Source organism: Hyperolius riggenbachi, chromosome 2 (genome assembly GCF_040937935.1).
Source record: "Hyperolius riggenbachi isolate aHypRig1 chromosome 2, aHypRig1.pri, whole genome shotgun sequence".
NCBI lineage: Eukaryota > Metazoa > Chordata > Amphibia > Anura > Hyperoliidae > Hyperolius > Hyperolius riggenbachi.
The window spans coordinates 336,977,249-336,993,251 of NC_090647.1; the positions used below are offsets into that span (position 1 = coordinate 336,977,249).

The 16,003-nt window shown below is 41.8% G+C and overlaps 1 protein-coding gene across 1 annotated transcript in view; it reads right to left on the reverse strand.

Moving 5' to 3' along the window:
- Positions 1-1,738: 1,738 nt before the first annotated feature.
- Positions 1,739-16,003, reverse strand: part of NUDT3 (nudix hydrolase 3) — a 45,562-nt gene continuing 31,297 nt past the window's right edge. Inside the window, exons 3-5 of the mRNA XM_068269399.1 lie at positions 15,406-15,450; positions 6,031-6,115; positions 1,739-2,682 (exon numbers count right to left, since the gene is read on the reverse strand). Coding sequence (XP_068125500.1) covers positions 2,522-2,682; positions 6,031-6,115; positions 15,406-15,450 — 291 coding nt within the window. The 3' untranslated portion in view covers positions 1,739-2,521. The remainder of the gene's footprint in view (positions 2,683-6,030; positions 6,116-15,405; positions 15,451-16,003) is intronic.

Below are 16,003 nucleotides of genomic sequence, written 5' to 3' on the forward strand. Positions count from 1 at the left end.
ATTTTAATACTTAAGTGCTGCTGTAAAAAAAAGTTTATAGAAAGTGACAAACATTTTAGTTGATATATAAGAACATAATTATGGCTTAAAATACTTCTAAATGATTATTAGAAAGATATTTTATACAAAATACAAAGTTATAAAATAGTGTATGCAGACCTTCTACTTTAGATTATGCTCAGGCTGAAATCAGTTTATATTATGTTTATGCTATACAAGTGAGAGTTATACTGGGGTTGACCTAGGGTCAACCAGATCACAGCTTTAACGCAATCTGAGAATTAACTCATTAAGCCTCAGTTGACCTGCGGGTTAAAGAGAACCAGGCACCACTTTTTTCCCCTTATTTCTAATAGCTATAGGAGCTGCAATGTTATTCCCTCTCATTCTAGCTGCCCATTATCCACAGGGAAGGTGTGAAGATAGCATCTGTGACTTCTGTAAACTCGTTGAAGCTAAGTGATTAATATCTCCACCCCCCTTGCTGATGATTTTGCTAATGTGTGCAATAAAATAATCACAGCAATCCTTATCTGCCTCAAATTTCTGTGGTCGGGCAGGCCTGGGAAGTAGGAGGAAGTAGGATAATAAACGCCTTTGCTTAACTGTAAAAATACAAAAATTGTAAAACTTTAGTTTTAAAAAACAAACAAACAGGAGACATGTTGTTGGCATGCATGTTTAATGTGCTATTGGGGTGCCCTGTGTGCTTAAAATGGTGACTGGTTCACTTAAACTGCAGAAAAACGAATGTTGCTTTAAACTCAAAGGTCTATGAATAAGCATCACCATCTATTTGTTCAGCAAATGACAGCAGTCATTGCCAGAATTCAATAGTGATGGCAATTAGTGAATTTGCAATATGCGACCACATAGTCATGCACCAAGATAGACACTTACTTTTGTTAGTTGGTGATCGCCAGATTTGTTTGATTGCAGTCGCAAGGATCATAGCTTTAGTAAATCAGGCCTAGCATGTGAAGAAGGGCTAGGAATTTCTAATTTCCCAGTTTACCATAGGAGTATTTAGGATGCTATAAAAAAAAGTCATAAGTTCTAGCATTTATTCTGTATGGCACATACAAATTGTTAAAATGTTGCCACACTGAATACTGCCTTGACCTTAGTACATTTTAAACTGAACATGTCAAAACATAATTAAGGCTTATTTATAAAACGAATTCAAATATTAGTTATTTTAGCCCTCGAGTGCCACCAAATACAAAGGGGAAGCATTCATTACAATGCAAGAAAAATGTCTCACTGTAGATGCATTTCTATTCTTTCCTTTTTGTTTTTATTTCTCTCAGCACCCAGTCCTTCCCCTATTAAGACATGCAATACTACAAGTTACTATATTCTAAGAGGTAGTGGGGTTTTGTTAGCTATTTAACAAGATAACATTTGTGAGCATTCAGTAGACACATCACTTGATGAACTATAATATCGTGTACTGTACAACGAAAAAAAATACGTGTTCACATAGTCCATTGTCACAGTTTACAAGTCAATGTCCTTAGCCACATAGCAAACATGGATTCACAGTGAGCCATCATCGTGAGATGTCTAAAGTGGCATAGTTGGGCATTAAAGAAAAATGTATTAAAAAGAAAAAGTATTAAATACTGCATTTGATTAACTCACATCTATTGTGTAAAAAATCCTAACAATATTTAATATGAAACTGTTTTAACAGTTCTTTAAAACATAACCCCCCCCCCCCCCCCCCCCAAGCAACGTAAGTTATACTTAAACATTTCAGGGGTAAATGTACATATTGATAGTATTTTTAACTTTGCAACGTTTTAGAAACACCAGAATGAAATGTACAATGTGAATTGAATTATGCTATTTTTCATTACTTTTACAATCTTTTTAACCTACCTCACAAGTAAATTACAAAAAATCTCAATAATACTTAATTTAATCTATAACTTAACATTAAAGAATAGTGTTCATAAAAACGCTAAAGAATAATAATAAACTTTTCCAGCACTGTTAATTTTTGTACAGTTTTTGTATCTGTTTCACCTCTCTGGATAATCTTTCTTAGAGCATGTCCAGTTAGTTTAGGTGCAACTTCACAAATTAGGAAAAAGAAACAACTCTTGACACAAATTAGAAAAATAAACCCAATACTTCTCTACTGGGAAAAGGAAGGGTGCGGCATACATGAGATGACAATGAAAAATGGCTGTCTGTGAACTTTTTAGAGGCAAAACATTTCTATGTTATCAACTAGAAAAGGAACCAATGCAGGGTTTATCAGAAAGTAAACAGAAATAAGTGATCATGGCACAAATATTGGAAAAAAAATGGGAAACCAACAGACAACCATTAAATGCGTTCATGTCACACAATAAGGGGATATCACAGCATATACAATCCATCGCTGAACAACACAATGTCAGAGGCCCAATGGAGTTTATCACTTTCAGTGATGCTTTTTCAGCTGGATGCTTCTCAGGGCAGAAGAAGAAAGGAGATTAGGAAGAAAAATGAAGTCTATAGGGTAATCAGGTCATCTGACATCAGGTAGTGAGCTCTGGCTTGGCAGAGAGATGGCTCCATTGTTAGGGTGGCAGTTTTGACGCAGACTTTGAAAATAGGAAGCTTGCACTGGTTTGTGACCTTGCAAAGCACGAACTGCTTCCTCAATGCTGAACCAGCGTCGCTTCCGTCCTATAAATGATGGACTAGAATTATATTACTTTATTATCACAGCTCCTCTGCTTAAAGTGTACCAGAGATGACTAGATACAAATGATTTATACATACCTGGGGCTTCCTCCGGCCCCCTCCGGATTGATCGTTTACACGCCTTCTTCCTCCGCCTTCTCGTTCTCCTGCTAGAAGCCCCATAAGTTTTGCCAGTTGGCACTCCCGTGGCTGGGAGCATTCTGTAGTACTGCACAGACGCAGAGTTCTCCCGGTCACGGGAGTACGGCGGGGTGCGTGCACGCGGCTGGGTCGCACATGCGCAGTGAGCCCTTACTGGCCTGGCTAACGGGGCTTCTACCAGGAGAACAAGAAGGCAGGGGAAGACGGCGTGGGAGTAATCCGTCCGGAGGGGGCTGGAGGAAGCCTCAGGTGTGTATAAATCTTTTGTATCGAATGTCTCTGGTCACTTTAACAACACACTCTTAAAGAAAAATTCATTCAGTATAGTTTGTGATGAACATTTATGTTTCAAAAATGTAACATTTGAATTGAAATTTCAGATTGTGAAATTCAACATGAAAATTTGAAAAACTGCATTGAGTCCATAGGAAAGTTGATTTTTGAATGGTTTACTCTGATTTTAGAGGTTGATTTGTCTTGTGAATGCCCAAGTTGTTAGGGAAGCTTCACTGAAGAATACTTTACCTGTTTTTACACCCACATTTTAGCCACCTAGTATGATAATAGGCAAATTATTTTTCTTTGTAAGGGTGGGAGAAGTTCTTGATTTTTAAATATACAGTGGTGCTTGAAAGTGTGTAAACCCTTAAAGCAAACCTGAAGTGAGAAAACTAAATTCAGGTTTGATACGTGAGTAGAAGGAAGGCTCTGGATAGTATAGAGCCTTCCCGGCCCTGGCTGTCGTTCCCGTGTTCTCTGCCGGTAAAACTGACCACAAAACTATTTGGAACTACTCTTGTCCCTGAGTAATTCCGAGGACGGGTGCCCCACTACTGCGCATGCGCGAGTCCAGGCTTACGCATGTACAGTAGTGATGCACTTGTTCTTGGAACTACTTAAGGACATGAATAGTTCCAAAGGGCTGTTCAACCAAGCAGGTGAAATAGCTTTACAGGTGGACTTTGCTGGAATGACGAGCCAGGAGAAGAGCAGGAAGGCTCATTACCTTGGGTTCTTTTGTAACCTGTCAGATTATTACACGCCTTGCTATTAGAGCAATCAATGTATATATAATACAGCTTACTTTGATGGTCAACCAATTCTGGGTAAGGTAGTAGTCTTGAATTACCTCCATTTGTACACAATGGGCTCTATTCACTAAGGGCAAGAATTTAACACTTTTTCCAAATTCACTAAATATTGTCCGCATGAGACAGAAGTTCTGTAATTTACCGAACAACCGTGCCTCAATTCACTAAGCCCTGCTTGGCAAGTGTCACTTACCAGCCATGTAGCAGGTCAGAAGTGAGGAAGGGAGCTGTGTGTACGAGTCGGGGTTTTCTGTCCCATGCATCTCTGACATCCCCTTAGATGTGCTGCAGCCACCAGGGGGAGCTCTTCTGTATGCCAGAATACAGATTTTCACATCTAAAGGGATGCAGAAAAGCCCCCCAAATTGTCACCTTCCTCTACTCTGATACAGTGAAAGATCCGCCGGAATCCCTGTTGCATCAAATCAGCTGAGAAGCAGGGCTGTGTGGCTCTCCCTAAAGGCTGTCTGTCAAATTACTGCACAGAGCGCATGTAAAAAGTAAGTTACCGGCTGCTATGAGCTGGCGAAAAATATCAAACACTTTTGCCCGATTTACCGAATGGGTAAATCTTTGTGAATTGCAATTTCTTGACATTTCAAAGCAATTTACCTCACTAGTCGGTAACTCTAATTTTCAGTGCGGTAATAGGTTTAATGAATTGTAATTTGGAAAGGCGATTGGTAAAATCAGCTTTTTTTCAGCATTACCGAATGCGTTTATGCTTAGTGAATAGAGCCCAATCTGTTTGCCTGTTGATTGGAGGAGTCCAAGCTTTTGTAGATGGTCTGGTAACATTTTCCAGCTTTTTTTGAGGTCCTCAAATACTTTATTCAAGTCATCATGCATATCCACAAATATGTTGCGTAAGTGATCAGGCTTTACTGAATCTCCATTCTTAAAATAATTTCCATCACATCTGATTGTCATTTCATTGCTCTACACTCAAATTATATGACCATGCTAAAGATTCAGTTACTAGAAGATTGCAGAATAAATGTTTTTGAAGAAATTGATAAGGGAAAGAATGCATTAAAAATAAGATAATCCTTAGAAAAAAGTGCCCAAAGACAGTGCAGTTTGTTATAAAAGGTGTCATAAATTAAACAGGGCCAGACATAGCTAAAATGTAATAACTCCTCTGATTCATATGCTGAAAACAACCATTATACATGAAACATTAAGTACTGGATAACAAATAAAACCTCATAGGCACTGGAGGTGAAGAAGAGTCTGGATTCAGAGCTCTGGAAATCTCATCAATGGGAAAAAAAAGCACTTAGAGCTGATTAACACTGAACGCTAAAGAACAGAAACGTTTTAATCGATCAGTTGTTCTGCAGCAGTGCATTGTGAATAAGCTTTCAGTTAAATTGCATGTATGTGAACTGAGCAATAGGGAAACATGGGGCATTTCTTTCACCTACGCTGCACGTGAGTTGTTCATTCAGTTACAACGGATAGCAACTGATTCAATACAAACAACAGTCCTGAAAGGTAGGAAGAGGAAGACTGAGGATCAGAGGGACCCTGTCTGAGAAAGTTAGGCTTAGCACTTCTCACCACAAGTTAGATTTTATTCAGCAGCGCTGAGTTCTGTTTAAAAGGAGAAAAATGTCTGTTTGATATGTTGGGCCATATGCAATTCTCTTTTTCTCCTAGGAGATTATTTTTGATCTTCAATTTAAAAAAAAACTTTCCAGCACTTTTCAACTAAAAAAGTATCAAGTAGGTGAATAAGTACTATCAAAATTATTTTGAGCATTTTCTTGCTTTCTGGTGGCTTAAAAGGCATTTTATTGACGAGTTTAAAAATATCACCTAGGAGAAAACTATGGAGAAAAAGTGAATTGCATATGGGCCGTTGTGTGGTACAAATGTCATATTCAGTAAAATCCAGGCCTAGCATAGCTGTTTCAGCAACAACCTGGGTCATTTACAAGAAATATCAATTTCATCAAATCTTTTAAAAGCCACTTCAAATTTGATTTTGTTTTTGACACCAATGCATTATTTTAGAATTTAATTTCTGGTAATGTAACTAACAATATTTAACTTCTACAATACACACTTTTTTAATTCAAGTCATCCCACATACCAATGCTAACGGAGTCCTCCCAGTCATCAAGGATCTCTGTTACAGTCAAGACATAAACAAAGGTTCTATGCTTCCTCTCAAAGTTCTGTGGAGAAAAAGTCCAGAAAGAACAATAAATACGCTACCCTTAAAGAGAACCCGAGGTGGGTTTGAAGAATATTATCTGCATACAGAGGCTGGATCTGCCTATACAGTCCAGCCTCTGTTGCTATCCCAAACCCCCCTAAGGTCCCCCTGCACTCTGCAATCCCTCATAAATCACAGCCACGCTGCTGACAAACAGCTTGTCAGAGCTGGCTGTGTTTATCTCTATAGTGTCAGTCTGCTGCTCTCCCCGCCTCCTGCAGAACTCCAGTCCCCGCCTGCATCCCTTCCCTCCTTGCTGATTGGAGGGAAGGGACGGGGGCAGGGACCAGAGCTATGAAGGAGGCGGGGGAGCAGCTGAGACTGACTCTACAGATGTAAACACAGCCTCACAACACGGCTGTGATTTATGAGGGATTGCAGAGTGCAGGGGGACCTTAGTGGGGTTTGGGATAGCAACAGAGGCTGGGCTGTATAGGCAGATCCAGCCTCTGTATGCAGATAACATTCTTTAACCACTTCAGGACCACAGTCTTTTCGCCCCTTAAGGACCAGAGCCTTTTTCTCCATTCAGACCACTGCAGCTTTCACGGTTTAATGCTCGGTCATACAACCTACCACCTAAATGAATTTTACCTCCTTTTCTTGTCACTAATACAGCTTTCTTTTGATGCTATTTGATTGCTGCTGCGAGTTTTACTTTTTATTATATTCATCAAAAAAGACATGAATTTTGTCAAAAAAATGACTTTTTTAACTTTCTGTGCTGACATTTTTCAAATAAAGTAAAATTTCCTATACATTTGAGCGCGAAAGTTATTCTGCTACATGTCTTTGATAAAAAAAAAAACCATTCAGTGTATATTTATTGGATTGGGTAAAAGTTATAGCGTTTACAAACTATGGTGCCAAAAGTGAATTTTCCCATTTTCAAGCATCTCTGACTTTTCTGCGCACCTGTCAGGTTTCATGAGGGGCTAAAATTCCAGGATAGTCCAAATACCCCCCAAATGACCCCATTTTGGAAAGAAGACATCCCAAAGTATTCAGTGAGAGGCATGGTGAGTTCATAGAAGATTTTATTTTTTGTCACAAGTTAGCGGAAAATGACACTTTGTGACAACAACAACAAAAAAAAAAGTTTCCATTTCTTCTAACTTGCGACAAAAAAAAAATGAAATCTGCCACGGACTCACTATGCTCCTCTCTGAATACCTTGAAGTGTCTACTTTCCAAAATGGGGTCATTTGTGGGGTGTGTTCACTGTCCTGGCATTTTGGGGGGTGCCTAATTGTAAGCACCCCTGTAAAGCCTAAAGATGCTCATTGGACTTTGGGCCCCTTAGCGCAGTTAGGCTGCAAAAAAGTGCCACACATGTGGTATTGCCGTACTCAGGAAAAGTAGTATAATGTGTTTTGGGGTGTATTTTTACACATACCCATGCTGGGTGGGAGAAATATCTCCGTAAATGACAATTTTTTTATTTTTTTTACACACAATTGTCTATTTATAGAGATATTTCTCCCACTCAGCATGGGTATGTGGAAAAATACACCCCAAAACACATTATACTACTTCTCCTGAGTACGGCAATACCACATGTGTGGCACTTTTTTGCACCCTAACTGCGCTAAGGGGCCCAAAGTCCAATGAGTACCTTTAGGATTTCACAGGTCATTTTGAGAAATTTCGTTTCAAGACTACTCCTCACGGTTTAGGGCCCCTAAAATGCCAGGATAGTATAGGAACCCCACAAATTACCCCATTTTAGAAAGAAGACACCCCAAGGTATTCCATTAGGAGTATGGTGAGTTCATAGAAGATTTTTTTTTTTTGTCACAAGTTAGCGGAAATTGATGTTAATTGTTTTTTTTCACAAAGTGTCATTTTCCGCTAACTTGTGACAAAAAATAAAATCTTCTATGAACTCACCATACTCCTAACGGAATACCTTGGGGTGTCTTCTTTCTAAAATGGGGTCATTTGTGGGGTTCCTATACTGCCCTGGCATTTTAGGGGCCCTAAACCGTGAGGAGTAGTCTTGAAACCAAATGTCGCAAAATGACCTGTGAAATCCTAAAGGTACTCATTGGACTTTGGGCCCCTTAGCGCACTTAGGGTGCAAAAAAGTGCCACACATGTGGTACCGCCGTACTCAGGAGAAGTAGTATAATGTGTTTTGGGGTGTATTTTTACACATACAGATGCTGGGTGGGAGAAATATCTCTGTAAATGACAATTATTTGATTTTTTTTACACACAATTGTCCATTTACAGAGAGATTTCTCCCACCCAGCATGGGTATGTATAAAAATACACCGCAAAACACATTATACTACTTCTTCTGAGTACGGCGATACCACATGTGTGACACTTTTTTGCAACCTAGGTGCGCTAAGGGGCCTAACGTCCTATTCACAGGTCATTTTGAGGCATTTGGATTCTAGACTACTCCTCACGGTTTAGGGCCCCTAAAATGCCAGGGCAGTATAGGAACCCCACAAGTGACCCCATTTTAGAAAGAAGACACCCCAAGGTATTCCGTTAGGGGTATGGTGAGTTCATAGAAGATTTTATTTTTTGTCACAAGTTAGTGAAAAATGACACTTTGTGAAAAAAACAATAAAAATCCAATTTCCTCTAACTTTTGACAAAAAATAAAATATTCTATGAACTCATCATACACCTAACAGAATACCTTGGGGTGTCTTCTTTCTAAAATGGGGTCACTTGTGGGGTTCCTATACTGCCCTGGCATTTTACGGGCCCAAAACTGTGAGTAGTCTGGAAACCAAATTTCTCAAAATGACTGTTCAGGGGTATAAGCATCTGCAAATTTTGATGACAGGTGGTCTATGAGGGGGCAAATTTTGTGGAAGCGGTCATAAGCAGGGTGGCCTCTTAGATGACAGGATGTATTGGGCCTGATCTGATGGATAGGAGTGCTAGGGGGGTGACAGGAGGTGATTGATGGGTGTCTCAGGGGGCGGTTAGAGGGGAAAATAGATGCAATAAATGCACTGGGGACGTGATCGGAAGGGGGTCTGAGGGGGATCTGAGGGTTTGGCCGAGTGATCAGGAGCCCACACGGGGCAAATTAGGGCCTGATCTGATGGGTAGGTGTGCTAGGGGGTGACAGGAGGTGATTGATGGGTGTCTCAAGGTGTGATTAGAGGGGGGAAATAGATGCAAGCAATGCACTGGCGAGGTGATCAGGGCTGGGGTCTGAGGGCGTTCTGAGGTGTGGGCGGGTGATTGGGTGCCCACAAGGGGCAGATTAGGGTCTAATCTGATGGGTAACAGTGACAGGTGGTGATAGGGGGTGATTGATGGGTAATTAGTGGGTGTTTAGAGGAGAGAAGATCTGCGGGCGATCTATTGGTGTGGGTGGGTGATCAGATTGCCCGCAAGGGGCAGGTTAGGGGCTGTTTGATGGGTGGCAGTGACAGGGGGTGATTGATGGGTGGCAGTGACAGGGGGTGATTGATGGGTGATTGACAGGTGATCAGTGGGTTATTACAGGGAATAACAGATGTAAATATTGCACGGGCGAATTGATAAGGGGGGGTCTGAGGGCAATCTGAGCGTGTGGGCGGGTGATTGGGTGCCCGCAAGGGGCAGATTAGGGTCTAATCTGATGGGTAACAGTGACAGGTGGTGATAGGGGGTGATTGATGGGTAATTAGTGGGTGTTTAGAGGAGATAAGAGATGTAAACAATGGATTTGGGAGGTGATCTGATGTCGGATCTGCGGGCGATCTATTGGTGTGGGTGGGTGATCAGATTGCCCGCAAGGGGCAGGTTAGGGGCTGATTGATGGGTGGCAGTGACAGGGGGTGATTGATGGGTGGCAGTGACAGGGGGTGATTGATGGGTGATTGACAGGTGATCAGTGGGTTATTACAGGGAATAACAGATGTAAATATTGCACGGGCGAATTGATAAGGGGGGGTCTGAGGGCAATCTGAGCGTGTGGGCGGGTGATTGGGTGCCCGCAAGGGGCAGATTAGGGTCTAATCTGATGGGTAACAGTGACAGGTGGTGATAGGGGGTGATTGATGGGTAATTAGTGGGTGTTTAGAGGAGATAAGAGATGTAAACAATGGATTTGGGAGGTGATCTGATGTCGGATCTGCGGGCGATCTATTGGTGTGGGTGGGTGATCAGATTGCCCGCAAGGGGCAGGTTAGGGGCTGATTGATGGGTGGCAGTGACAGGGGGTGATTGACGGGTGATTGACAGGTGATTGACAGGTGATTGACAGGTGATCAGGGGGGATAGATGCATACAGTACACGGGGGGGGGGGGGTCTGGGGGGGGGGGGGTCTGGGGAGAATCTGAGGGGTGGGGGGGTGATCAGGAGGGAGTAGGGGGCAGATTAGGGACTTAAAAATAAAATAGCGTTGACAGATAGTGACAGGGAGTGATTGATGGGTGATTAGGGGGGTGACTGGGTGCAAACAGTGGTCTGGGGGGTGGGCAGGGGGGGGTCTGAGGGGTGCTGTGGGCGATCAGGGGGCAGGGGAGGGGGAAATCAGTGTGCTTGGGTGCAGACTAGGGTGGCTGCAGCCTGCCCTGGTGGTCCCTCGGACACTGGGACCACCAGGGCAGGAGGCAGCCAGTATAATAGGCTTTGTATACATTACAAAGCCTATTATACTTGTTACATGCGGCGATCCGGGTGCTAGTAACCCGCCGGCGCTTCCGAACGGCCGGCGGGTTACAACGAACGGTGGGCGGAGCCAGTCCCCGGCGGCTGATCGCGTCACGAATGACGCGATCGCCGCACAGACACTCCCGCAGCCGCCCCCGCCGATGGGCGTATTGCGGTCGTTTGGGCCCGGTCTTTGCCGCCGCCCATCGGCTGGGGGCGGTCCTCAAGTGGTTAAACACACCTCGGGTTCTCTTTAAGGGCTTTAAGATCTGGTTGGCAAATTTTCTGGTCAGATTTACTGAACAAGCCCAATCTTTACTGTACCATATTTAGATGCTGTAAGCAGGTTTAAATGAAAAGCTCTTGGCCTGATTCACTACCAAACTCGAAGTGTAATTCTGTCACTGAAAGAGCATTGTTTACCATTGTTAAAGGGACCCTGAACAGACATTAAAAATAGAATTTGAACTTACCTGGGGCTTTCTCCGGCCCCCGTAGCCTGCGAGGTCCCTCAGCGTCCTCTGGGTCCCCTGCATTCTCTCGCAGTCGGCTCTGGTAGCGCACAACTTCACTGGGAGTCTGTGCTACTGCAAATGCGTAGCCTTTCCCCATACCAGGCTCGGTCACGTGACCGCCGCTGTATGGGTTCTGCACAGGTGCGGTTCGTTCTTCCGAGAGCCATGCATGCTCAAAATGCTCACAGCGACGGGCAAGTTCTGCCCGATGGAAGCAGATACCAGTGGTGACCAAGGGACAACAGAGAAGGACAGCGAGGCACCCCACAGTCCTCATAGGGTTGGAGGGAACCCCAGTAAGTATAAATACAGCATTATTTACTTCTCAGGTTTCCTTTAAGTGATAAGTGCCTATCATTATTAACTGTAAATAAGTGGAGTGCTAACTTTCAGCATGGAGATTTTGATATGCAGCAAAATTTGGGTGGTCCTTAACAGTGTCAAAAACTGCATGTGTTGATTAAGTAAATGACCTAATTTTGGAGAATCGACAAATACTGAAACACGAGATATAACCAGTGAGTAGAAAGGGAAATACAGAATCCGTTAGCCCAATGGGTGCCAAATATTTAGATGGTAATTAAAATGAAACTAAATGGACATATCCGACTAGATTTTGCAGCATTCTGAGACAGTGATAATTTTTGGAACGACTCATCACAGGTGATGAAATATTGTTATACCACAATGGTCCAGAGACGAGACAATAGTTCTAGCAGTAGAGGTACACAATGATACTCCAATGCCAACAAAGGTCATGGTCACTTGTTTTGTAGGAGGATGAGGAAGGTATTTGGATGACTATCTTTAGAAGAGCCACAACAGCTCATGCATAATATCTAATTTGATGTGAAAATAAAACAAGGGACATTGCAAAATGGCAATGCCCCTGCTTTTAAATAAATTTGGAGTTTGAGTACACAGACCATCTACCCTACTCACTAAATCTTGCTTAAACTAACAATTGCGGTTTTCAATCCTTATATAGAGTTTTTGATAGAAAGAACAGTTTTTAAATTATTCTGAGGTGATTGCAGCACTACAGCAGTATTTGTGACCAGACATCAGAAATGTTTTTGGGAGGTATCAAAAAACTTGACAGTGAAATATGTGGAACATTGAATATGTTGTATGTTGGTTAAACATAGAATTTTCCAGTACCCTCTCTCTTATACAATCCCGAATAGACAATTTATAAAAAGGGTAAATGCTGAATTTAGGTAGTAGTCACCATTATAAGATTCCTGCAACTTGTAAAGCCCCTTTGTCTTAATTGTTTCAATTCATGCACAAAGCTCTGGTTAATATCAAGGCGAGTTTTTTAAAATTAACATTAAATAGTGATGTGGCAACAATTACAGCTTTTATAATAAATGATAACTATTTTGAAAGTTTCAGTATAAAATTTGTAGTAGCAAAAAAGTTGCTTCTCCTCAACAATTCCTCAATGAGAACTTTTATCCAAATTTACATTAATGTGAAATTCAATCAAATTTTCACCAAAGTGAAATCCATTGATCCGTGTATTATTATTATTTTTTATTTATATAGTGCCAACCTCTCCTGTAACACTGTACATAGTACAAAACAAATATTGGGGAACATATATACATGAGAAGTTCAAGACATTGTACAGTCATAGTTCAATAGGACACCCCTTTTAAAGTGAACCTAAAGTCAACAAAAAAAAATGAGATGAACTCACCTGGGGCTTCCCTCAGCCCCCTGCAGACGATCGGTGCCCTCGCAGCCCCGCTCAGATGCTTCTGCACCCGCCGGCGAACACTTCCGGTTTGGCCGTCACTGGCCAACAGGCATGGGAACGCGAGTGATTGTTCGCGTTCCCAGCCTGTATATCGCCCCCTATGCTGCTATTGCGGCCAGGAGGTGAGTTAATCTAATTTTTTTTTTTTGACTTTATGTTCACATTAAATTGGTATAGGGTCAAAAATGACCTACTTTACCTATTGAAGTCAATAGGAGCCGCATTTTAAAAAAATGAAGCAGATACTTACCTAAGGAGAGGGAAGGCTCTGGGTCCTATAGAACATTCACGCTCCTCTCTTGGTGCTCTCGTTCCTGCATTGGCTCCCCCAATAGCAGTATTTTAGTAAATTAGTCAAATACAGCTTTCCCCAGCCGAAGGAGGCTTCAGAAATCGGAGCCCGAGTCCTCCTGAAGACAAGCGGCTCTGTACTGCAAGCACCTTCTCTCGCGCGATCACGGAGGTGCAGTACAGAGTCACCGGTCTTCGGGAGGACTCAGCTCCTGAAGACTTCCGAAGTCCCCCATGCCCGGGAAGAGCCAGAAAAGGAACAAGAGCCCCTGAGAGAGGAGAGGGCAGGCTCTATAGGACCCAGAGCCTTACCTCTCCTTAGGTAAGTATCTGCTTCATTTTTTTTAAAATACAGTTCCCATTGACTTTAACCTGGATAGATCTATGGTTGCTCTTATTATTATTAAAGTGGGCTCAGATCCAGATCCCATCATAAATTTTCACCAGAAACTTTCTACAACATGTGTGAGGTACTTTCTCCCGTGGTGAGGTGGGGATGAGCCCCTTGTCCTTGAACTTAACAAGGAGGCTTTGCAAAAAGAGGGGCAGATTTTTGTTCCCTTCTTGTAAAGTTCTCCCCCACCATATCTGTAAGGGCCCTTTTCCACTACAGCGTTTGCGACTGCTTAATCGCAAAACCGCAAACCGCTAGTGATTTTAAAATCGCTACGGTTTGCTTTTTAACATAGGAATCGCGGTAGGTAATTTCCACTACCGCGATTCGTTTTTTACTTGATCGCGATCGCGCCGCGGAGCGACTTTTGCCGCGATTTTGCTATGCAGTGCATAGCATAGCAAAATCGCGGCCGCGAACGTCGGGGAATCGCCGGTAATTGCGATTCAGCAATCGCTAGCGTTCAGCGTGAACGCTAGCGACTGCAAGTGGAAAAGGGCCCTTACAGTAGTTAATTTACCGGTTTCAGATTATCGTAGGCATAGGGCTGTTAAATTTGGTGGAGACACTTAAAAAACTGTAATCACTGGTAAAATTAACCATAAGGTATTAGGGTTAGGTGAAGGTGGGGGGAGGTTAGTGTTAGGCATATCACACTGTCATCTGTAGTAACAGCAACATTGCCATAGGTTTGTGAATCCAGGCCCATGTGTGAAAAGTGACAGCCACCTATTTAAGTTAATTTATACAATCTACTTTTGTATCCATACAGGTTTGTCAATTTTACTGTAGATTTATTATTATTATTTAGTATTTATATTGCGCCAACATCTTCTGCTTTGCTTTACAGAGTATATATAGTCTTGTCAGTAACTGTTCCTCAAAGAAGCACCCAATCTAATCCCTGCCATAGTCATACATCCATCGTAGTCTAGGGCCAATATTTTTTTAGGGGGAAGTCCACTAACTTATATTATAGCACTTCATATTAACGGAAACCTGAAGTTAGAAGCATAGGATGCCTGCCATATTTATTTCTATTTAAACAATACTAGTTGCCTAGCAGTCCTGCTGTGTGCATGAAAAAGAGGCACAAGTTAATTTGTGCGCCCAAATTCGGCTACTACAATCTTGGTAACATTTACTGATATTCTGTGTTTTTAATGTCTAAATTACCGTAGTAAAATATCAATATGTTACTACAACTTAACCTAACACTATTCTCACACAGAACCCTCCCTTACCAATGCCTAACCTTAAAACACCCCCTCACACAAACCGCCAACAATCACGATAATGTTAGGGCGCCGCCATAAATTGTGCCTATACTGTGAAATTATGGTGTATGCCACCCCCTGAAGGGACCTGCTATATATTGGGCAGTGCAGGTGCCCAAATTTCCCACTTCAGTCCTGCTGATCTCCAGGGGTACTTTAAGACCACACACAGAGGCTTGATGCAAATACTTCTGAGAATAAGCATAATTTGTTAACAGATATAAAAAAAACAGTTGTAGTTATGGAACCCAGGACAAAATAGTGTACAATGCACTAAGCACACACTGATAATATAATAAATTATTTTTGTTTGATAGAATGCCAAAGCAAACTGGTTTATTAATTTGTTATGTTGCCTTCACCAAAGAAAGTCTTTGCAAACTACCATTACTTACCTCAAACACACCCAGCATCCGACCTAATATGCCTTTAACTCCAGCCTATAAGAAACAAAAGATGATCATGTAAAACAACAAAAACACACTACAAGAATAATACAAATAAAACTGTAACATGGTCAACATTCGTAAACGAATAAAAAAAAAATAAAAAAAATGAATGACACCAAGTGAATTTCGCTTCCTCGGTGTCCAATAACTTTTAAAACGTATATCTATCATTGTGATGCTAATGTGAAGATAACAGATTATGAAAATTAGCATCTACAGACTAAAACTTTGAAGGGAACCTGATGTAAGTGGATTAGGGAAGTTGCCATATTTATTTCCTTTTAAACAATACCAGTTGCATGGCTGCCCTGCTGATCATTCTGACATCAGTAGTGTCTGAATCAAACATACAGTTAATCTTGTCAGATTTTAGTCAGAAACATCTGATCTGATCTGCATTCTTGCTCAGGGTCTGTGGCTAAAAGGATCACAATCAGAGGTCAGCATGACAGTCTGGCAACTGGTACTGTATTTATTGTAAAATAAAAAAAAAGTCATCCTGCATATCATTTCAGGTTTCCTTTAATAACAGGCTGACAGCTGG